At 38.7% G+C, this 23,682-nt stretch overlaps 1 protein-coding gene and 3 long non-coding RNA genes across 6 annotated transcripts; 3 read left to right on the top strand and 1 right to left on the bottom strand.

The window, feature by feature from the left end:
* The first annotated feature begins 2,173 nt into the window (after positions 1-2,173).
* On the top strand, positions 2,174-3,214 carry LOC127625087 (uncharacterized). The gene is made up of 3 exons (XR_007968254.1): positions 2,174-2,620; positions 2,914-2,991; positions 3,142-3,214. It is a non-coding gene; the product is annotated as an uncharacterized LOC127625087 (long non-coding RNA).
* A 38-nt stretch (positions 3,215-3,252) lies between these two features.
* On the top strand, positions 3,253-4,907 carry LOC127625086 (uncharacterized). The gene is made up of 3 exons (XR_007968253.1): positions 3,253-3,362; positions 3,528-3,687; positions 3,774-4,907. It is a non-coding gene; the product is annotated as an uncharacterized LOC127625086 (long non-coding RNA).
* A 2,030-nt stretch (positions 4,908-6,937) lies between these two features.
* Positions 6,938-9,201, top strand: LOC127625085 (uncharacterized). Its single transcript, XR_007968252.1, has 3 exons — positions 6,938-7,056; positions 7,519-7,678; positions 7,766-9,201. It is a non-coding gene; the product is annotated as an uncharacterized LOC127625085 (long non-coding RNA).
* Positions 9,202-11,287: 2,086 nt separating this feature from the next.
* Positions 11,288-17,806, bottom strand: LOC127625084 (uncharacterized). 3 transcript variants are annotated; one of them, XM_052100152.1, is made up of 13 exons: positions 17,581-17,806; positions 16,123-16,196; positions 13,779-13,980; positions 13,363-13,671; positions 13,207-13,281; positions 13,062-13,112; positions 12,886-12,957; positions 12,704-12,781; positions 12,519-12,617; positions 12,348-12,431; positions 12,016-12,236; positions 11,697-11,856; positions 11,288-11,610 (listed from the first exon to the last, which is right to left on the bottom strand). In XM_052100152.1, the coding sequence occupies exons 3-13, from the start codon at positions 13,978-13,980 to the stop codon at positions 11,459-11,461; spliced, it is 1,503 nt and encodes a 500-aa protein (XP_051956112.1). In that variant the 5' UTR covers positions 16,123-16,196; positions 17,581-17,806; the 3' UTR covers positions 11,288-11,458. The 3 variants fall into 3 exon arrangements, with proteins under 3 accessions (XP_051956112.1, XP_051956113.1, XP_051956114.1); XM_052100153.1 differs by having other exon boundaries at positions 13,207-13,266; XM_052100154.1 differs by lacking the exons at positions 12,704-12,781; positions 12,886-12,957; positions 13,062-13,112; positions 13,207-13,281 and having other exon boundaries at positions 17,581-17,796.
* Between the last annotated feature and the right edge of the window lie 5,876 nt (positions 17,807-23,682).

Below are 23,682 nucleotides of genomic sequence, written 5' to 3'. Positions count from 1 at the left end.
TTGTTTTTCAAAGTTTCAGTGCAGTGCAGTGCAGTATGCTCAAAACTCAAAGATTAAACAAATATATCCATTTATTTTTGCTGTAGGTAATACAGAAATGTATCGAGTTAAAAATTTACTCATTATTCACTTACGCTGATGCCATCTCAGAAGTGTATGATTGTCTTTCTTCAGCAGAACACAAATTAAGATTTTTAGAAACATTTTGAAGCTCTTTAGGTCTTTATAATATAAATTCTGTAAATTGGTGCCATCAGGCTGCTGGATATTTGACGGTCCAAAAGGCATATTTAGGCAGCATAAAAGTAATCTACACAACTCCAGTCGATCAATTAATGTCTTCTGAAGCAAAGCGATTTTTTGTGTAAGAAACAAATCGATAATTAAAATGTTTTTAACTTTAAATCGACGCTGGAATGAGCCATTTGAAAGTGAACATTAACACAAAGTTAGTCCTAAATAAAAATAAACTGTTTTGAAAATTGTACTTTGGGGGCAGTTCTTCAAAACACATGAATATTAATAATGTTATGCAGAGTAAAAGATTCTTTTAAATTACCTGTTTAATATTCAGTAATTCTTAATTACCGATTCAAGCCCTTAATTAAATATGTCACATAATATAGTAATTTCATCTCTATACCTGCTACTGTCTGCTTGGGATTTTATTAGTCAGTAGTAGATAAATACATTGATCAGCACTTTAATTAAGAACATGATTGATGAGTTTGGTAAATTTTTTCCTCAAATTTTTAAAGGTTCCAGGTTCTAACCCAGATAGCAAAAAATGTCCGCACGGCTTCGTTTTGCCGCCGTCCCCAAGCTGTCGGCTATAGGTGCGTTCAGACGGCGGGCCGCCCGCTTCATTTTCTCTGGCGGTTGCCTCGCGGCAATCGACCGCGGCCGGCCGGCGGCAAGCCGCTTTGAAATACGAGGACAGCTTAGACTCTCAAAATCGACCAGCCATGTTGGCTATTATTATTTTTTGCTCCAAAGCCATTAGGGTTTATAACAGATTCTTGACTCTTGATTCCATGATAAGGTAAGGTTTAGGAAATGACATTTAAATTACTTTGAAACTCTGAAGCGATTATACAGTAATATATGTAAAATATATTGAATTATTTATACACAGGTGAAAATTGTTTACATTTATTTGATTGATGCACATTGAGACAGGCACCAATAAACCAAAAATAATTCCTTTTTGTAAAACTTACTTGGCAATAAATATCTTTCTGATTCTGATTAGGTTTTAAAATAGATATTTAATACAGGGTATGAACAATTTAGCAGAATAAATTGATGAAGTTAGACTTTTCACCAATGCCTGTATCAGTGAACAGTGAACGACATCTGCAACATGGCCAAAATATCGGGTAGCCTATACTTTAATTATCTTTTATTAATTTGCAACCATGGTGATATCTATCATAAACATGAAAATCCCTGTTTTGACGTGAAGGATAAACTCAATGAAAAAGCGAAATTATCCTCTGGTTTCACAGTTGCGCAGAAATTTCGTTTATGTCTACATTTTTTCCAACCTCGATTTTTTTTGTTATTTTACCTTTTACAGGTTTTGCAATTTGACCTGTACAAATGTTTAAGAAAGTGTTAAAGTCCCTGTAAAGGTAATACAAAAAATCTAAACACATTATAAATGTTAAAAATGTATTGCTAAAACACATGACAAAGACTGAACAGTGAAGTTCCGCTGTCGCCAAATCTGTTTCCGGTTTACTTGCGCGTCGCCCAAAATGCCTGTTTTTACTCGACGTCTGCAGAATCTTCCGAAAATACGCGTCAGCGATGTTCATCGCATTGTTGATGCCTGGTCCCCTGCTCCGACAAGCAAGAGGGACAAGGGCTTTAAACTCTACATATCGAGTTATCTGCACAACTACAAGGGTAAGTATTTTAATCTAATGTGGGGTGCCGGCAGATAGCGGCTAAGCTAGTTCGCCACGTGTTCATTTTTAATGTAACGTTAGTATAGAAGCTTGTTTTTTCTTAGTTTTAAAGCAGACTGTTTGTTAATTTTTGTGATAATTGTGATATCAATTATATTAACTTGGTCTCCTCTCAGTTTCTAATAAAGATCAGGGCACAGGTGAAGTCACTGTCAGGGCATTGTGTTACAGGTCCATGAGAAAATCAGATAAACCTCACAGTTGAGTGTATGGTGAAGTTAGAATTAATAAGACCGCAGTTATAGGCTTGTTACTTTAATAGCCCGATGTTCCTGGGGACTCGGCTAAGGTTATTCATGATTAATGTAACTCAAATGAAAACAGTTATTGTAGGCAGGTAAGTTTCCCTAGCTGGTCCCCTCTGTGTAAAATGCGTTCTTATTCAAGTTTTCAACTCAGTCATTCGTTTAAGATGCAATCTTGTGTTATAAGTATTAGGCTATCATGATTATACAGTGAGCAAGCTATATAAATAAGTATTTAATATAATAAGTGTAGAGCAACAACCGAGGGTGTAAGGTAAAGGCTGAATATTGTAGATTTATTACAATATGTTGCATGTTTGAATTAAAATACCTGTGGATATGCAGGAGCACACACTCTACAAAGGCCTGACTGGAGATTTGCCTGATCTATCCGTCCTTCAGGTGAGTAGGGATATAACAATAGCACATTTCACTGTACAGTATGATATATCAACCAAAATCTGTATACCAATATTTCGTTTTCTTTTTCCTCCCTTTTACAAACAAATATTCTGCTTCAAAGAAAAAAAATGAAATTGATGTTATCATAAGGGTTCTTCATTATGAACTTGTATGCCATGCATAACATACTGTGGATAGAAATTACAGGGAAAGTTACTGGTATGATAATTGTGGTTATATTATATTACTATTATATTTAGTGTATTGCTAATCAATATATTGTTACTTCCCAGATGACAGCGGCTCGCTTCAAGAGCAGGTGAAGCAAGTTGGGACAATGTTGAAGACATTTGCTTGTACTGGGCAATCAGGTACAACTTGCAAACAACACCTGTGGTTGTTGGTTTAATTCCCACTGGGGCCACCTGTACATGTAGTAGACCTAGATATGAATGTCATAGTTTAGTATTTGAAGGTCCAGGACTGACTACTTTATTCTTTTATTCTGGGAACCCCTGTAGGTGCAGATCAAACCCTAATGCTGCGACGTCTTGGGAGTTTGGCGATGTTGTGCGTAGCATGGACATCAAAATGGACACTATGCTGCAACATTTCAGTGCCAATGTGTCTGTTGGAGGGTTATCCCTGACAGGGGATCTGTTACTCCCCCCTAGACACCCAGGAACATTTGGCATTGCTTGACAACAGTTTGAGGCAGGATAAAGAGCTCCAGCAATGATTTGTAAGTGTGCCGATTTCGTTTATAATGCCATAGGGTAATCTAAAAAGTACAATTAAGATCGTACACTGCATATTCTACAGTCTGAATCCACAGCCTGTCACATTTTAAATTTATGAGAAGCTTCAGAGAAATTTAATTTGTAACATGTTTTTTTTGTATTTTCAGCTTCGGTTTTTGGCAATCAAATGTGGGAGGGACCTAAAGACAACCGTGTGGCGAATGCTTCAGAGTATCTTCTCTAATCACCTTTCCATCAATACAACCTGGACTGGTGTAGGGGATAAAGCATGTTTTAGAGACATGTTCCTGAAGACCATTGTTCAAAGTAAGTTGGATATTTTTTTTATATTTAAGTAGATGTGTATGACCTTATTCCATTCAAATGGAATGACAGATCTTTATTTTCTACAGGAGCCATCCGGAAGAACCCGGCAACACAGGATGCCACTGATGAGGCGATCCAGGTTAACGTTACGCGTTACCTGAAAGGAGCATCTGAACATGAAGGTGGAAAAAGGCGCCGCACAGCTGAGAGGGACCCACAGCCGACCCCTTAAACCTAGGCTGACTACTGACACCCCAGCATCACTGACAACTGGAACCCTTTCTTTATCCTGCAGTCAGTAACATCAAGACCCCTAAAGAAGCCTGCTAAAAGTGTCAGACTACACTCACCCAATCCACACTGTTCACTGTGGAAATTGCTCTTTTTTTTTTTTTTTTTTCTCGTGACCCTGCTTTGAGGGCAGCTCCTTGGATGAATATGGGATGGTTTGTCCTTTTATACAGGCGCACGAGGAATCACTGAAGATATGCCAATTTGCACTGCCTCATTCTGGGGGTCGGGAAAACCGGTGATTCTTAGCCCAGAAGTCCCCAACCTCTCCAGACATTCTGATTGGCTGTGTTCTCTACAGCCAGATTTTCTGCTGTTAATTATATTTATTCCCACTTGTTGTCATGTGTAAGTTGAATGTCAAAATGTATATTATACCTGTTATCCTGCACATTCCTTGATACCAAAGATCTCAATTATTTCATATACAATTTGCTGCTTATTTCATTGTTACAGTGCTTAACTATTCTATTTTTAAATATAGCTTGTAAATCCTAGATTATACATCTAATACTTGATATTTGCACATTATCTGGTATCAAATATTCTACTTACCGTGACTTTAGTATTGGCTTATTTAATTCCGTCAGTGCTTAACAATTCTATTATAGTTTGTAAATCCTATTTCATACCTCTGATACTTGATATTGCACATTAACTAGTACCAAAAATTCTACTTTCATTCCATCACAGTGTTTAACTGTTATTCTATTGTTACATATAGCTTGTAAATCCTTGTGCCACAGGTCAGCATTGCAGTTATAATGGTATATTCTACTCCAGAGCTTTACTCTAAATTATTACCACTTAACCTATTGTTAGAAATGACTTGTAAATATGATGTTATACCTCAATTTATTTGGTATCCTGCACTTTCTTTGGTACCAAATATCCTCATTGCTTATGTTTACTGGTAATTCTTTTCATCCCAGAGCTGACCTCTTTATATTATTAACAATTATTGTAAGTGTTACAATAGTGTTTTTTAAAAAAAAAGAAATTGGAAACCTGCATGTTCTTTTTGTGTGTGTATATATAATGTTTGTATTTTTCTGTTATTTATATTTCAGTGATCTGACATCTTGTTTCAATGACAGTTACTGTACTTTGAAATGTGGAATTAAAACGCCAAATGGAAATTTGTCTGGTTTGAGCAATCATTATTCTTGATAAACTGCATGCTATAAATATATATATATATATACAATAAGCGGCGGCAGATCGCTCGAAAAAAGCGTTTGCCTCCGACGGTCCGCCTTCGATATAGCGGCGGCTGGCCAGCGGGCCGTCCGCGTATCGAAGGCGGTAGGAAGGCGGCTGCCGCTTTTAAAAAGCGGCTGCCGCTGGCGGACCGCCGTCGAACGTGTTTGCGATATCGCCATTCTGCCGCTTCTACTGCCGCCGGCGGACCGCCGACTTCTTGCTATCTGGGAAGTCACCCAAATATAACTTTTTATTTTAATAAACCAAAATTGCATCTATCCGTCAGTGGATAGGTGTTATACTTAAAATCAGTGCTTGAAGTAGAAGAAAAGAGTGCAGGTAAATAAAACTTCACTTACGCAAACATCCCAGATAGCAAAAAATGTCCGCACGGCTTCTTTTTGCCGCTGTCCCCAAGCTGTCGGCTATAGGTGCGTCCCACTGGCGGTGATCCAGCGTTTGCCGCCGAATTCGTCACGCCCATTTCTTGCGAGATGCCACCGGCGGTCAGACGGCGGGCCGCCCGCGTCATTTCTCTGGCGGTTGCCTCGCGGCAATTCGACCGCGGCCGGCGGCAATTCGACCGCGGCCGGCGGCAATCGACCGCGGCCGGCCGGCGGCAAGCCGCTTTGAAATACAGTCACAGCTTGACTCTCAAAATCGACCAGCCATTTGGCTATTATTATTTTTGCTCCAAAGCCATTAGGGTTTATAACAGATTCTTGACTCTTGATTCCATGATAAGGTAAGGTTTAGGAAATGACATTTAAATTACTTTGAAACTCTGAAGCGATTATACAGTAATATATGTAAAATATATTGAATTATTTATGCACTTAGGTGAAAATTGTTTATATTTCTTTGATTGATGCACATTGAGACATGCACCAATAAACCAAGAATAATTCCTTTTTGTAAAACTTACTTGGCAATAAATATCTTTCTGATTCTGATTAGGTTTAAAAATAGATATTTAATACAGGGTATGAAAAATTTAGCAGAATAAATTGATGAAGTTAGACTTTTCACCAATGCCTGACTATCAGTGAACAGTGAAAGACATCTGTCCCCGTTTTGACGTGAAGGATAAACTCAATGAAAAAGCTTTCTCCCCTGGTTTCACAGTTGCGCAGAAATTTCGTTTGTCTGTAATTTTTTTCCAACCTCGATTTTTTTTTTTTTTTTTTTTTTTTGTTATTTTACCTTTTACAGGTAAGGGATTCATTTGCAATTACGACCTGTACTAATGTTTAAGAAAGTGTGAAAGTCCCTGTAAAGGCAATAAAAATTAAATAATCCAAACACACTATACATGGTAAAAATGTATTGCTAAAACACATTGCACTGTGGACTGTGAAGTACTGAATTGTGTAGTTAAACCGTTAAACAGTTTTGCACCAGTGCTGTGTTCAGGATTCTTTTGGGCGGGGCTAAAACGGTGGCTCGATGACGCACTGGACCCACCGAGGCAGGCCCCTCCCGTAACAATATGACTAGAGCACATTCGGTTCAGTTTGCCATTCATGATCAATCAGAATAATTTCACAATGCAAGGTTTATTAGGGAAAACATCTAGTAACATTTATCACTTTGTTATTAAGTATCTGAGAGACATAGACTTAGACAAAAGGATTTAATTTTTTTTTTTTTTTTTTTTTTAAGCTAAGTTCCAATATCTCTTGATTCACACTCCAGCCCAGTCGGTGGCGGTAATGCACCGTTAAGTTGGTTTGCCAACCGCCATAAAAACAAAAAAAAAAAAAAGAAAGAAGAAGAAAGAAGAAGAAGTTTGCCATTCAGTCACGAGTTACAGTCAGACTCAGTACTAGTTTCAACAGCCTACAGTTAGCAAAGTCATCGACTACCATCGTTTAAGTAAGTACATGTTTCCTTTTTGTGTAACGCAATATTATGTTTACATTGTTTTTAAAATATCTAAGTTAGTCACCATTGTTCTTGCAGTATGCTGCTAGTCCAGTAGCTAGAGTGGCTAGAAAGTGTTAGCTAACACGTGCTGTTTTGCCCTCCTTACAGTACACACTGAGGTTAAGCAATGTTGCTAGTAACATTACATGTAGAAATGTTATTAACTACATACAGTAGTTAGCCAAAGCTTTACATCTAGAAAGACTAAGTATAACTTGTGTGTTTTTTTTCTAACAAAACAATGATGTATATAGGTTGTTGATGTATATATGTATAACGCCATAGGGTTATCTAAAATTAAGATTGTACACTGCATATTCTACAGTCTGAATCCACAGCCGGTCACATTTTAAATTTATGAGAAGCTTCAGAGAAATGTAATTTGTAACCCTTTTTTTTTTTTTCTTTCAGCTTCGGTTTTTGGCAATCAAGTGTGGGAGGGACCTCAAGACAACTGTGTGGCGAATGCTTGAGAGTATCTTCTCTAATCGCCTTTCCATTAACACAACCTGGACTGGTGCAGGGGAAAAAGCATGTTTTAGAGACATGTTCCTGAAGACCATTGTTCAAAGTAAGTTGGCTATTTTTTTTTATATTTAAGTAGATGTGTATGACCTTATGCCAATCAAATGGAATGACAGATCTTTATTTTCTACAGGAGCCATCCGGAAGAACTCGGCAACCCAGGATGCCACTGATGAGGCGATCCAGGTTAACGTTACGCGTTACCTGAAAGGAGCAGCTGACCGTGAAGGTGGAAAAAGGCGCCGCACAGCTGAGAGGGACCCACAGCCGACCCCTCAAACCTAGGCTGACTACCGACACCCCTGCTAAAAGTGTCAGACTAAACTCACTCAATCCACACTCTTCACTAGAAATTGCTGTTTTTTTTTTATTTTTCCCCATCTCGTGACCCTGCCTTCAGGGCAGCTCCTTGGATGAATATGGGATGTTTTTTTTTTTTTTTTTTCCTCTCATGACCCTGCCTTCAGGGCAGCTCCTTGGATGAATATGGGATGGTTTGTCTTTTTATACAGGCGCACGAGGAATCACTGAAGATGTGCCAATTTGCACTGCCTCATTCTGGAGGTCGAGGAAAACCAGACCCCAACCACTCCAGACATTGTGATTGACTGTGTTCTCAACAGCCAGATTTTCTGCTGTTAATTGCATTTGTTCCCACTTATTTATCATGTTTAAGTTGAATGTAAAACTTTACATTATCCTGCACATTCTTTGATACCAAAGATCTCAATTATTTAATATACAATTTGCTGCTTATTTCATTGTTACAGTGCTTAACTATTCTATTTTTAAATATAGCTTATAAATCCTAGATTATACATCTAATACTTGATATTTGCACATTATCTGGTATCAAATATTCTACTTACCGTGACTTTAGTATTGGCTTATTTCATTCCGTCAGTGCTTAACGATTCTATTATAGTTTGTAAATCCTATTTCATACCTCTGATATTTGATATTGCACTTTTAACTAGTACCAGTTAATTCTACTTTCATTCCATCAGTGTGCTTAACTGTTATTCTATTAAAAATAGCTTGGTTATACTATTTCATACCTTTTGATATTGCACTTTCACTAGTACCAAAAATTCTACTTTCATTCCGTCACAGTGCTTAACTGTTATTCTATTGTTAAATATAGCTTGTAAATCCTTGTGCCACAGGTCAGCATTGCAGTTATAATGGCATATTCTACTCCAGAGCTTTACTCTAAATTATTACCACTTATCCTATTGTTAGAAATGACTTGTAAATATGATGTTATACCTCAATTTATTTGATATCCTGCACTTTATTTGGTACCAAATATCCTCATTGCTTATGTTTACTGGTAATTCTTTTCATCCCAGAGCTGACCTCTTTATATTATTTACAATTGTTGTAAGTGTTACAATAGTGTTTTTTACAAAAGTGTTTTTTTTTTGCTTGTTTTTACCAAAATTTAATTGGAAACCTGCATTTTCTTTGGGTGTATATATGTTTGTATTTTTCTGTTATTTATATTTCAGTGATCTGACATATTGTTTCAATGACAGTTACTGTAATTTGAAATGTGGAATAAAAACGGCAAATGGAAATATGTCTGCTTTGATCAATCATTATTCTTGATAAACTGCATGCTATAAATAAATATATATATATACAATAAGCGGCGGCAGATCGCTCGAAAAAGCGGTTTGCCTCCGGCGGTCCGCCTTCGATATAACGGCGGCGGAGCGGCTGGCCAGCGGGCCGTCCGCGGAACGAAGGCGGTAGGAAGGCGGCTGCCGCTTTTAAAAAGCGGCTGCCGCCGGCGGACCGCCGTCGAACGTGTTTGCGATCTCGCCATTCTGCCGCTTCTACTGCCGCCGGCGCGCCGCCGGCGGACCGCCGACTTATTGCTATCTGGGATATAGGCTATGAAACACTTGCATACGCTTATGTAAATAACTCACATGAACATGTATGGAAAGCTCTAACAAATACATATGAAATGCTTGCACTCACCAATCCGCAGACCGATACACCTATACATTACACTCAAATATACATACAAACTAGATGAATGCACATTCACTTAAAACGCTCACGCATATTCAAACTCAATGCGTGCATACATCCAGATAGCAATAAGTCGGCGGTCCGCCGGCGGCGCGCCGGCGGCAGTAGAAGCGGCAGAATGGCGAGATCGCAAACACGTTCGACGGCGGTCCGCCGGCGGCAGCCGCTTTTTAAAAGCGGCAGCCGCCTTCCTACCGCCTTCGTTCCGCGGACGGCCCGCTGGCCAGCCGCCGCTCCGCCGCCGTTATATCGAAGGCGGACCGCCGGAGGCAAACCGCTTTTTTCGAGCGATCTGCCGCCGCTTATTGTATATATATATATTTATTTATAGCATGCAGTTTATCAAGAATAATGATTGATCAAAGCAGACATATTTCCATTTGCCGTTTTTATTCCACATTTCAAATTACAGTAACTGTCATTGAAACAATATGTCAGATCACTGAAATATAAATAACAGAAAAACACAAACATATATACACCCAAAGAAAATGCAGGTTTCCAATTAAATTTTGGTAAAAACAAGCAAAAAAAAAAACACTTTTGTAAAAAACACTATTGTAACACTTACAACAATTGTAAATAATATAAAGAGGTCAGCTCTGGGATGAAAAGAATTACCAGTAAACATAAGCAATGAGGATATTTGGTACCAAATATAGTGCAGGATATCAAATAAATTGAGGTATAACATCATATTTACAAGTCATTTCTAACAATAGGATAAGTGGTAATAATTTAGAGTAAAGCTCTGGAGTAGAATATACCATTATAACTGCAATGCTGACCTGTGGCACAAGGATTTACAAGCTATATTTAACAATAGAATAACAGTTAAGCACACTGATGGAATGAAAGTAGAATTTTTGGTACTAGTGAAAGTGCAATATCAAAAGGTATGAAATAGTATAACCAAGCTATTTTTAATAGAATAACAGTTAAGCACACTGATGGAATGAAAGTAGAATTTTTGGTACTAGTGAAAGTGCAATATCAAAAGGTATGAAATAGTATAACCAAGCTATTTTTAATAGAATAACAGTTAAGCACACTGATGGAATGAAAGTAGAATTAACTGGTACTAGTTAAAAGTGCAATATCAAATATCAGAGGTATGAAATAGGATTTACAAACTATAATAGAATCGTTAAGCACTGACGGAATGAAATAAGCCAATACTAAAGTCACGGTAAGTAGAATATTTGCTACCAGATAATGTGCAAATATCAAGTATTAGATGTATAATCTAGGATTTATAAGCTATATTTAAAAATAGAATAGTTAAGCACTGTAACAATGAAATAAGCAGCAAATTGTATATTAAATAATTGAGATCTTTGGTATCAAAGAATGTGCAGGATAATGTAAAGTTTTACATTCAACTTAAACATGACAATAAGTGGGAACAAATGCAATTAACAGCAGAAAATCTGGCTGTTGAGAACACAGTCAATCACAATGTCTGGAGTGGTTGGGGTCTGGTTTTCCTCGACCTCCAGAATGAGGCAGTGCAAATTGGCACATCTTCAGTGATTCCTCGTGCGCCTGTATAAAAAGACAAACCATCCCATATTCATCCAAGGAGCTGCCCTGAAGGCAGGGTCATGAGAGGAAAAAAAAAAAAAAAACATCCCATATTCATCCAAGGAGCTGCCCTGAAGGCAGGGTCACGAGATGGGGAAAAATAAAAATAAAAATAAAAAAAAAAACAGCAATTTCTAGTGAAGAGTGTGGATTGAGTGAGTTTAGTCTGACACTTTTAGCAGGGGTGTCGGTAGTCAGCCTAGGTTTGAGGGGTCGGCTGTGGGTCCCTCTCAGCTGTGCGGCGCCTTTTTCCACCTTCACGGTCAGCTGCTCCTTTCAGGTAACGCGTAACGTTAACCTGGATCGCCTCATCAGTGGCATCCTGGGTTGCCGAGTTCTTCCGGATGGCTCCTGTAGAAAATAAAGATCTGTCATTCCATTTGATTGGCATAAGGTCATACACATCTACTTAAATATAAAAAAAATAGCCAACTTACTTTGAACAATGGTCTTCAGGAACATGTCTCTAAAACATGCTTTTTCCCCTGCACCAGTCCAGGTTGTGTTAATGGAAAGGCGATTAGAGAAGATACTCTCAAGCATTCGCCACACAGTTGTCTTGAGGTCCCTCCCACACTTGATTGCCAAAAACCGAAGCTGAAAGAAAAAAAAAAAAAGGGTTACAAATTACATTTCTCTGAAGCTTCTCATAAATTTAAAATGTGACCGGCTGTGGATTCAGACTGTAGAATATGCAGTGTACAATCTTAATTTTAGATAACCCTATGGCGTTATAAACGAAATCAGCACACTTACAAATCGTTGCTGGAGCTCTTTATCCTGCCTCAGACTGCTGTCAAGCAACGCTAAATCGTCCTGGGTGTCTAGTGGGAGTAACAGATCCCCTGGCAGGGATAACCCTCCAACGGACACACCGGCACTAAAATGTTGCAGCATAGTGTCCATTTTGATGTCCATGCTTCGCACAACATCGCCAAACTCTCCAAGACGCCGCAGAATTAGGGTCTGATCTGCACCTACAGGGGTCCCCAGAATAAAAGAATAAAGTAGTCAGTCCTGGTCCTTCAACTACTAAACTATGACATTTATATCTAGGTCTACTAGATGTACAGGTTCGCAAGTTGTACCTGATTGCCCAGTGCGAGCAAACGTCTTTAACATTGTCCCAACTTGCTTCACCTGCTCCTGAAGTGATCCGCTGTCATCCGAAGCTACAAAATGAAAGGCAATGGTATGGTAATTTTGGACCTACATCACACACAAAAAAGTTAAATTTAAGAAAGAGTGCATGTTCTCACCTGCTGGTGCATTGCTTTCCCTCAGGGCTTGGTTCTCATCCCTCAGGGCTTGGTTCTCATCCCTCAGGGCTTGGTTCTCATTCTGGAGTCTCTGGAAATCTACATTTAAAAAAATACAACAACTAAAGGCACTTTTTTCAATACTGTTAAAACACTGGACACTAAGACATAGGCCTGGAAAATACCTTCATAGCAGAAAACTTCATGCTGTACACGAGGTGCCAGGGGAGTCCAAGGGCCAATACCTGAGCGATGACTTTGTCCTATTGAAAATCATTGACATTTAAAAATGTGTGTGGAGTTATTGGATACATGTAATGAATTGGACTTAAATGTAACACTTAGTTTAGCGCAACGTATTACATACCTCCAGCGTTTTCACCCATATGCTGCCAGGGTAAATGTGCTGCTGGGGGTGTAAAGCTTAGTACTTGACGAGCTGGGGGAGCAAACATAACAGCTTTAATTTCACTACAGAGTATTGCATATTCTGTAATGAAACAATAATTGAACTGTGCAAAGCAAATGGAATGTACAACACACCTCGACACCTTTCATCCACAAACTGCTGCGGTGAGTAACCCGTCAAGTGTCCTAATGAAAAACAGATGATGATTAAAGGATTCCTCTTCTTAAATAGAAGCAATAGTTTCCAAGACAAAAAAACATCACAAATTACATTACTTACTTGTACTCAAACTCTTGGCTCTGTGAAGTGGAGTCTGGATTACTGGGGAGAAACCTGGTTCTGAGAAAGAGGAAACTGACATTTTAAAATCTAACAAAGTGTATAGTTTATTGGCAGGATCACAAATCAAACTTCACAGCACTACATTTTACATACCAGCTCTGAAATCTACAGATGGCTCAACATTTTCCTGGTTTTCTGGAATCGATGCAACCTCTGGAGCATCGGGCAGCACTGAAACCTTGTTACTGGGAACAAGGTTTTCAAAGCTCAAAAGAGGTTGCTGAAACGACAGCACTGCTGGTGCATCTGGAAGACAAGACTCCTCTTCATCAGAAGAGGCCTGGGGTCTGTACTTGGAAGTTAAGCTTCTCTTTCGCTTTCCCTTCTTGTCATCATCCGTCGTTTCAACGCTGGAACCTGTTTGGAAGCGCACCAAATATCTCATTGCCTCTTGCCAAGATTCTAGAGCAGGGAATAATGAATGAAAGTCAGTTATCCACCATAAACAGACAAAGAAATTACACAGATGAAATGCAGGAATATCAAATGCACAAGTCAGACCCATTTACCTGCTCCCTTCATAAACTTAAAATGATGTTTCTCCCAGGTGCTGTGTGGAGACGTACAGCGGATGGCTAAATTGTTTCCCTTGTCTTTTTTGCGGAGGTCAAATGGGGGCCAATAGCACATGTCATTGCTGAGCCACACTTGCGGAACCACTGCAAATGGCAGATCATCCTCGTTGATAAATTGAACAATGGCAAACAGCATCTAAAATAGAAGAAAGATAGCATAAAGTATACATTTTGATTAATTTTCAGAAGAAAAAAAAAACAATAACATTCAAAATGCTCACCCCTTCAAAAAAAAACAAAAAAAACAAGTGTCATTTTTACAAGTGGATCAACGGAAAACCAGCCTTTCCATCCGGGCAAGGAAGAAGATAATATTTCTTCTGAACATTTGCTATATGGGAAAAGCGGAGTGTATCTGATAGGCCAGATAAATGAAAAATGCCCAGCTTGGAAGATTCCACAGGGTAAGTAAATAAATCGACCATGTTCCGAACCTCTTGTAGATGACCAAAGTGTTGTCCATTTCATCAACGACTACATTCTCTATAACAACTATGTCCTTATTTTCCAACAGGACACAGTTGTTTCCCTCTGAACGTTTCACAACAAAGTCTTGAAAGTAATACTCCTCATACTGCTTTTTCACAGAAAGACCATTGAGGAGTGGTCCATGGTTGTGCTCCCTCAAGGGCCTTGTTTTGGAGATGTTTGTTCTTCTGTGCTGACTTCTCTCCGACAATCGGCGAACAACCTGCTCCAGTGGTTGTGTAGGTTTGCGTAACAGTTTCTTCAGGCGTCCAAGGAAGTTTTCAAATGGGAAGCATGAGATGTTATCAAGAACACCATACTTTTTTGCATCTTGCCAGAGGTGCACCAATCCATGCATGTTGTATGTCACATGTTCCTTTCCATAAAGCTTGCTGCAGTGATCAACAAAGAGAACCAATATTCCGTGTGCATAGTCTGCGAGGTCAGCACACAGGGATACATTCAGTAGGATGGTGATGCCAACTGAAAGCAGCATGAAGTTGTTGTACACTTGAGTTGGTACAAGGCCTTTTAAGCTGACTGGTCCAGTGTACAAGAGGAACTGCCTGAATTCTGTAGCTTTCCAACGATCAACATCTTCCATGGATCGTTGCTTCCTGTTGAACTCGCACGGAACATGAGGTGTGAAGGTCAGGAGTACTCTGGAGAGCTCTTTTACCATGCTGGGCGAAAATCTTGTCAGCCGCCGTCCCTTTAGCCAAAGATGCAACAACTTTCTTGTCACTCCAAGGCATACCAGATGCATATAATCCAGTGGGAACTGGGTGACCAAACCAACAGACAACAATGCCAGTGGCGTTTCTCCACACTGATGACTGTCATCAGAAAGTTCATCACGGACTGCATTGTCTAATCTCAGAGTAGCATCTGTTTGTGGAAAGGTCATCCTGTTCTCGTAGTGGACCCCCTTTTGAACACACTTGTCACACCCATAATATCCACTGTGACCTTTGACATTTCTAACAAGTGCACGAGCAGGGGCGTCACAGATGAACGTTGATATTTTGAAAGGAAGTGATCTCCCTTCAAACAGAACTCCTTCCGTTTCAAGTCGCTGTGCCTCTCCTACAAAAGGATTCAAAAAGTGAAGGCTGCTTGGCTTCTTCTTCCCATAATAGAGACCAATGACAAACGGAAGTTTGTTTTGCTGGACATTACCCACGTATTGCTCAATTAAACCAAGAACTGGCCAGAACTGGGCATTTGAGCTTTTGAAAAGTGGAAGTCCATCAACATTAACTTGCATTGAAACTGACGTCAACTTCTGCAATTCGGGAGACACTAACAACTGCGATAGTATCCCACTTTCAATTCCAGAGTGATGGTATACACCACCTGAGAGTTCGGTTGTTTTAACACAAGTCACTGTTTTCAGAAGGGTTCTTGGGTCTTTAGGAAGGGTTGGATGATCCTTGGACAAAATGGTTAAAAGCTTACCAAGTGCCACATGGGGGATCATGTTGTCAATAGCCCACCCTGCCAATTGTGTCCTTAGGCAATCCCCTTCCTCTTCACTATCTTCCGTGCTTGAGGAAAACATTTCAGAAGGTCCATATACCTCATCATCAGTTATTTCCTGTGCTTCAGGGATTACAGTTTGTCCATGGCTTATTGTAGCCATTCCATGTTGATGTTCATTAACAGGAGGATTTACTTGGTCAAAGTCGGGAATAACAGCAAGTAGAGCATTGTTTGCAGCTTCAATTTCCTGTTTGTCCCTCTCAACTCCTTTCAATATTCTTCTCCTTTTGGCCCAGTAACTAGACATTGTGACTAATGATGCATTTACCTTTAAAGCAAAAAGAATTGTCCAACAGTAGGTCTCTTGGGTGAAGATGACAGGTTATGCTCTGGTCAACGTATCTGCAAGAAAATGTTAACAAAACCACATTGTTAACGTTTTAGGAATATAGCTATGCAGTGGGGAGAAAACTGAACAGCCATATATGGAACAGTGAAAATGTTAAACATACAATTTATTCATTCAGTGTAGTGTTTCAAGTGAACACAGCATTGTCCTCAAACATAAAAAGTACAACAGTTCAGAGAAATAGAACTCATCATAATCCCCTTAAATCCTAGAAGTACAGAAGCAACACAGCACGTGTTAGCTAACACTTTCTAGCCACTGTATCTACGTTATGAACTGAACTAGCAGCATACTTGTTCGGACAAACATAATAATTTACAAAACCTATATACATCATTGTTTTGTTTGAAAAAAGCACAAGCTATACTTAATCTTTCTAGATGTAAAGCTTTGGCTAACTACTGTATGTAGCAAATAACATTTCTACATGTAATGTTACTAGTAATATCGCTTAACCTCAGTGTGTACTGTAAGGAAAGCAACACAGCATGTGTTAGCTAACACTTTCTAGCCACTCTTTAGCTACATTGTGACCTGAACTAGCAGCCTAATTGTTCGGACAAACATAATCATTTACAAAACCTATATACATCATTGTTTTGTTAGAAAAAAGCACAAGCTATACTTAATCTTTGGCTAACTACTGTATGTAGCAAATAACATTGTAATGTTACTAGTAATATCGCTTAACCTCAGTGTGTACTGTAAGGAAAGCAACACAGCACGTGTTAGCTAACACTTTCTAGCCACTCTAGCTACATTGTGAACTGAACTAGCAGCCTAATTCTTCGGACAAACATCATTATAATTTACACAACCTATATACCTCATTGTTTTGTTAAAAAAAACACAAGCTGATACTTAATCTTTCTAGATGTAAAGCTTTGGCTAACTACTGTATGTTGAAATGTTATTTGCTACATGTAATGTTACTAGCAACATTGCTTAACCTCAGTGTGTACTGTAGGAAAGCAACACCGCACGTGTTAGCTAACACTTTCTAACCACTATAGCTACATTGTGAACTGAACTAGCAGCATTCTTGTTCGACAAATATAATCATTTACACAACCTATATACATTATTGTTTTGTTAGAAAAAAAACACACAAGTTATACTTAGTCTTTCTAGATGTAAAGCTTTGGCTAACTACTGTATGTAGTTAATAACATTTCTACATGTAATGTTACTAGCAACATTGCTTAACCTCAGTGTGTACTGTAAGGAGGGCAAAACAGCACGTGTTAGCTAACACTTTCTAGCCACTCTAGCTACTGGACTAGCAGCATACTGCAAGAACAATGGTGACTAACTTAGATATTTTAAAAACAATGTAAACATAATATTGCGTTACACAAAAAGGAAACATGTACTTACTTAAACGATGGTAGTCGATGACTTTGCTAACTGTAGGCTGTTGAAACTAGTACTGAGTCTGACTGTAACTCGTGATTGAATGGCAAACTGAACCGAATGTGCTCTAGTCATATTGTTACGGGAGGGGCCTGCCTCGGTGGGTCCAGTGCGTCATCGAGCCACCGTTTTAGCCCCGCCCAAAAGAATCCTGAACACAGCACTGGTGCAAAACTGTTTAACGGTTTAACTACACAATTCAGTACTTCACAGTCCACAGTGTAATGTGTTTTAGCAATAAATTTTTACCATGTATAGTGTGTTTGGATTATTTAATTTTTATTGCCTTTACAGGGACTTTCACACTTTCTTAAACATTAGTACAGGTCGTAATTGCAAATGAATCCCTTACCTGTAAAAGGTAAAATAACAACAAAAAAAAATCGAGGTTGGAAAAAAATTACAGACAAACGAAATTTCTGCGCAACTGTGAAACCAGGGGAGAAAGCTTTTTCATTGAGTTTATCCTTCATGTCAAAACGGGGACAGATGTCTTTCACTGTTCACTGATAGTCAGGCATTGGTGAAAAGTCTAACTTCATCAATTTATTCTGCTAAATTTTTCATACCCTGTATTAAATATCTATTTTTAAACCTAATCAGAATCAGAAAGATATTTATTGCCAAGTAAGTTTTACAAAAAGGAATTATTCTTGGTTTATTGGTGCATGTCTCAATGTGCATCAATCAAAGAAATATAAACAATTTTCACCTAAGTGCATAAATAATTCAATATATTTTACATATATTACTGTATAATCGCTTCAGAGTTTCAAAGTAATTTAAATGTCATTTCCTAAACCTTACCTTATCATGGAATCAAGAGTCAAGAATCTGTTATAAACCCTAATGGCTTTGGAGCAAAAAATAATAATAGCCAAATGGCTGGTCGATTTTGAGAGTCAAGCTGTGACTGTATTTCAAAGCGGCTTGCCGCCGGCCGTCGGTCGATTGCCGCCGGCCGTGGTCGAATTGCCGCCGGCGACGCGGTCGAATTGCCGCGAGGCAACCGCCAGAGAAATGACGCGGGCGGCCCGCCGTCTGACCGCCGGTGGCATCTCGCAAGAAATGGGCGTGACGAATTCGGCGGCAAACGCTGGATCACCGCCAGTGGGACGCACCTATAGCCGACAGCTTGGGGACAGCGGCAAAAAGAAGCCGTGCGGACATTTTTTGCTATCTGGGCAATTATGAAACACTCACGCATACACACAAACTTAAAACAAGCATATACACCTATAAAACGCTCACACATACATTCAAACTCTATGCATGCATACACTTACAAAACATTTATGCATACACACAAACTCTATGCATACATATGTAACGAGATAAATATTATAGGTTGAGGGTAAATCCTGCAATAATGGGATTGCGCTTCTTATTGGCTGCGCAGGTGGCGCTATAGGCCACTGTGTTCGAACGATATGCAGCAGAGCTAAAGAGAACTGCTGTGGGTGAGTCGTTTCTGTGGTCGCTTCACACTAAAAGTTAAAAATATATAGTTTCATATAAAATGTTTGACACTTCATAAAAGGATTGCTCACACCCAGATAGCCAAAAATATCCGCACGGCTTCTTTTTGCCGCCGACCCTAAGCTGTCGGCTATAGGTGCGTCCCACTGGCGGGGATGAAACGTTTGCCGCCGATTTCGTCACTCCCATTTCTTGCGAAACAGCTGGCGGGCCGACTGCTTCATTTTCTCTGCCGGTTGCCTCCGTATAATGGACCGCGGCCGGCTGGCGGCAAGACGCTTTGAAATACAAGGATTTCTACTCTCAAAATCGACCAGCCATGCTGTCTATTTTTGCTCCAAAGCCATTAGGGTTTATAACAGATTCTTGACTCTTGATTCCATGATAAAGCAAGTTTTAGGAAATTACATTTAAATTACTTTGAAACTTTATACAGTAATATATGTAAAATATATTGAATTATTTTATGCACTACATTTCTTTGATTTATGCACATTTGAGACATGCACCAATAAACCAAAAAGAATTCCTTTTGTAAAACTTACTTGGCAAAAATATCTTTCTGCTTCTGATTACGTTTTAAAATAGATATTTAATTAATGGTATGAACAATTTAGCAGAATAAATTGATGAAGTTAGACTTTTCACCAATGCCTGAACAGTGAACAGTGAACTGCAACATGGCCAAAATCTTGGGTATACATTATTTATTTTTTTATTAATTTGCAACCATGGTAATATCTATCATAAACATGAAAATCCCCGTTTTCACGTGAAGGATAAACTCAATGAAAAAGCGAAATTATCCTCTGGTTTCACAGTTGCGCAGAAATTTCGTTTATGTCTTTAAATTTTTTCCAACCTCGATTTTTGTGTTATTTTACCTTTTACAGGTAAGGGATTCATTTGCAATTATGACCTGTACAAATGTTTATGAAAGTGTTAAAGTCCCTGTAAAGGCAATAAAAAAAAATCTAAACACATTATAAATGTTAAAAATGTATTGCTAAAACACATTACAAAGAGTGTGAACTGTGAAGTACTGAATAGCCTACGTGCACAAGCGTAGTGACGAACTTCCGCTGTCTCCAGAAGTCTGCATATCTGTTTCCGGTTTACTTGCGCGTCGCCCAAAATGTCTGTTTTTACTCGATGTCTCCAGGATCTTCCGAAAATAAGCGTCAGCGATGTTCATCGCATTGTTGATGCCTGGTCCCGTGCTCCGACAAGCAAGAGGGACAAGGGCTTTAAACTCTACATATCGAGTTATCTGCACAACTACAAGGGTAAGTATTTTAATCTAATGTGGTGTGCCGGTGTTCTGACGATTTGTGCTGCCTTGTCGAAAAATGCTACCCAAGCGCGAATCGATCACAGAGAATGTCGATTCATTCTCTAGCTACTGTTTCCATAATGATGTAAATCTCACAATATTAAGACGTCGTTATTTCATTTAAAACAGGGTAAGTGTACGGGGAGCATATTTTTATATTTTAAATGAACCAGCAATTATCACATTTGATATAACAAGTAAAAATGACATTATTGTATATTATATGAAATACAATTATAATAAAATTATAAGTTATGAGTACTGTATACTGTACTGTTTTTATTTTTAAAACTGTCTGAAAAGTAAAAATTATCATAAAATATTCATCTTTGACCTGTCAAAGCACACCTTTCCTAACTGAAACTTTCAGTTATTCTTGTTCAGCTGGCTGACCGTACAAATATTCGTATGGTAGTTAGCATTTTTTGACACATGAATATTTACCTTATGTTCACTGTCATTAGAAAAAACAATACTACATAATAATGTCTTCAAGATGTAGGCCTAAGGAGTTGCATATTTTGATAGACCAACGTGCCCTATCAAATAATGCTCCCAGTGCAAATTCACTTTATTTTACATCACTACTCACTCCATATGCACCTTATGAATATGGAGAGTATGTTGAGATATTTTGTAATTATGCCATCAAGATGTCAGGAGCAGCATATTCTGTAATAGCATCTTTAAAGGGTAACTAAACCCTAAACCAACTTTTTTTAGTTAATGATCAGTAAGAATGGGGCTTTATTAGTACTGGTCATTGATTCAAGTAATTTTTTTGACATTTGTGTATAAAGTGTTTTAATTCTACAATATATGGTGTAAAAACGTCTGAGTGCTGCCCTCTTCAGGTTGAACGGTGGCTACTGCAGTTGAATTTTCCTATTGGCTGTTTGCGTTACTTCGTGACGTAAGCGGTGACAGCTGACGTAAGCAGGTTCCAGCTCACCACGCTCTTGGTACGAGCTACCACGCCCATGGCAGTATAAAAACCATCTCGTTTCGTCAAAACCACTGTAGCGAGTCAGGAGTTGGAATTGCGAGTATTGAAAACGATCAGGATAGAGTATTTTAGCATCTATTTAGCATAGCATTTATATAGTTATTTAGATTATTTCGTGTAGCCTAGGTAGTTAATTAGCATATTTGTTAGTGTACACACTAAAAAATGATGGGTTAAAAATAACCCAACTTGGGTTGTTTTATAACCCAACCGCCGGGTCACTATTGCACCAGTCCAACAGTAGTTAATTTGACCCAGCAAGATGGGTTGGTTATTTTTAACCCAACAGATGAGTAAAATATTCTACCCAAATGCTGGGTCAAATTAAATACAATTCTGGGTTGATTCAACTACATATTTGTTATATAGTGTACCCAAATGCTGGGTCAAATTAATTACAATTCTGGGTTGATTCAACTACATATTTGTTATATAGTGTACCCAAATGCTGGGTCAAATTAATTACAATTCTGGGTTGATTCAACTACATATTTGTTATATAGTGTACCCAAATGCTGGGTCAAATTAAATACAATTCTGGGTTGATTCAACTACATATTTGTTATATAGTGTACCCAAATGCTGGGTCAAATAACCCATATGCCAGATTAATTCTAGCACATTACAGTACAATTGAAGAAAATAAATGGCAATAGACTACCCATAGCTATAAAACTGTTAAACTACAAACCTAGAACAGAATACATGCTAGATTTATGCATATATTATGCAATAAACACTTAAACCATACAAAAACAAAACAACAATGGAATCTTTGAAACAACATATTTTATTACTTTAATATCAACAATATAGTGGAACTGGTGCATTTAATATCACTTAAGTAGGAAAACATTCAATTATGAATGAACTGGCTGAACATTTAACAGTCAATGGGAGCCATTAGCTCTACTTGCAAGCAAGTATTCTACTGTGAATGAACTTGACCATTTTAGATTCCCCTCCTGGCATGTCATATATAACAGTCTGTATGAATTCCCAGACATGTTCACACTGCTTCGGGTATTTTACGTCAAAGACATAGAATGCCTTAAAGCAGACATCAATGGCCTGAAGCAGTGTTTCTTGTTCCAGGACCTGTCCAGCTATTATGGCAAAGGCCTGAAATGCACTCTGCTCATTTCCCAGCGTCAGGATGTGGGGGTATGGCTTGCATGCCTTGGCCTCATGGAGGTACTCCACCATGTTTATTTCAGGCTAAAAAAGAAAGAATACAAGAGAGCAAGTGAGAGAGTGCGAGTGAGTAAGGACCAAATGTCAACCGACTACTATAGTTGAATTAAAATATAGACATTGTGAGGACCATTTTCCTGGTCCTCACTAGATAAATTATTGTTTTATGATAAAGTCTAGTTAGCTTTACAATTTGGAAAGATTTAGTGCATCTGTAATGGTCTACATTTCATTGCACATAATGAAATATTCCGAACCTTTTTTGATTAAGTCTTGATGGTTATGGCATACAGCTCACATTACAGAAAACTATTTAAAAAAGAATTCAGACCTCAATTGACCTAAAAATCCATAAATCAATTGATGATCTATCATTACAATAAACATGCTCAGAAAATGCGTGCGGCCCACCTATCTGACTATCCTATCTGGTCGATAGGCAGCCGGGTTAGGTGGTCAGATAGGTGGGCCCGAACTGCGCGCCCAGGGTGCTTTGATAGTGACCAACGCGTTGTAGGCTTGTAAAACGGCTATTTTCAGAATACTGTCAGGCTATATTTGATGCCTGTCCCCAAAAGTGTAGTAAAACAAACCTGGATATGCATGTGTGCGTGCACACATTCTTGAGCTCAGATATGTTGATAAAATGAATAAAGATTCCCCTTTAGATGTGCTTGAGGACTTACAGGCTTATGGTCGATGAAGGCCAAGCTGCATTCCTGGATGGTGTGGCGAACCACTTTCGCACCGCGGCCACGGCTAGCTTTGTATGTTGTAGGTGGAAGCAAGGCTGGTATCTGCCTAAGGGCGAGATCCCCAACGCCATCTGTAGGAAGACTAGGTGTCAATACGATGTGGAATTGCATACCTGTGATTTTGTCATTCAATATCAAACTAAAATAAAGCTGATTTCCATGCAAAATAAGCGGGGCTTGCATGATTTCATAATCCCCGCAATTTCATCGCATAAAATTGCATAAATATCCCGCATATTCCATCGCATTTTTTAAGAAAAAGTGCCGCATAATCAAGGATTTTTGCCCGCAAAAATCAC

Source organism: Xyrauchen texanus, chromosome 31, assembly GCF_025860055.1.
Source record: "Xyrauchen texanus isolate HMW12.3.18 chromosome 31, RBS_HiC_50CHRs, whole genome shotgun sequence".
In the NCBI taxonomy this organism is placed as follows: domain Eukaryota; kingdom Metazoa; phylum Chordata; class Actinopteri; order Cypriniformes; family Catostomidae; genus Xyrauchen; species Xyrauchen texanus.
This window is presented reverse-complemented; position numbering and strand designations above follow the sequence as displayed.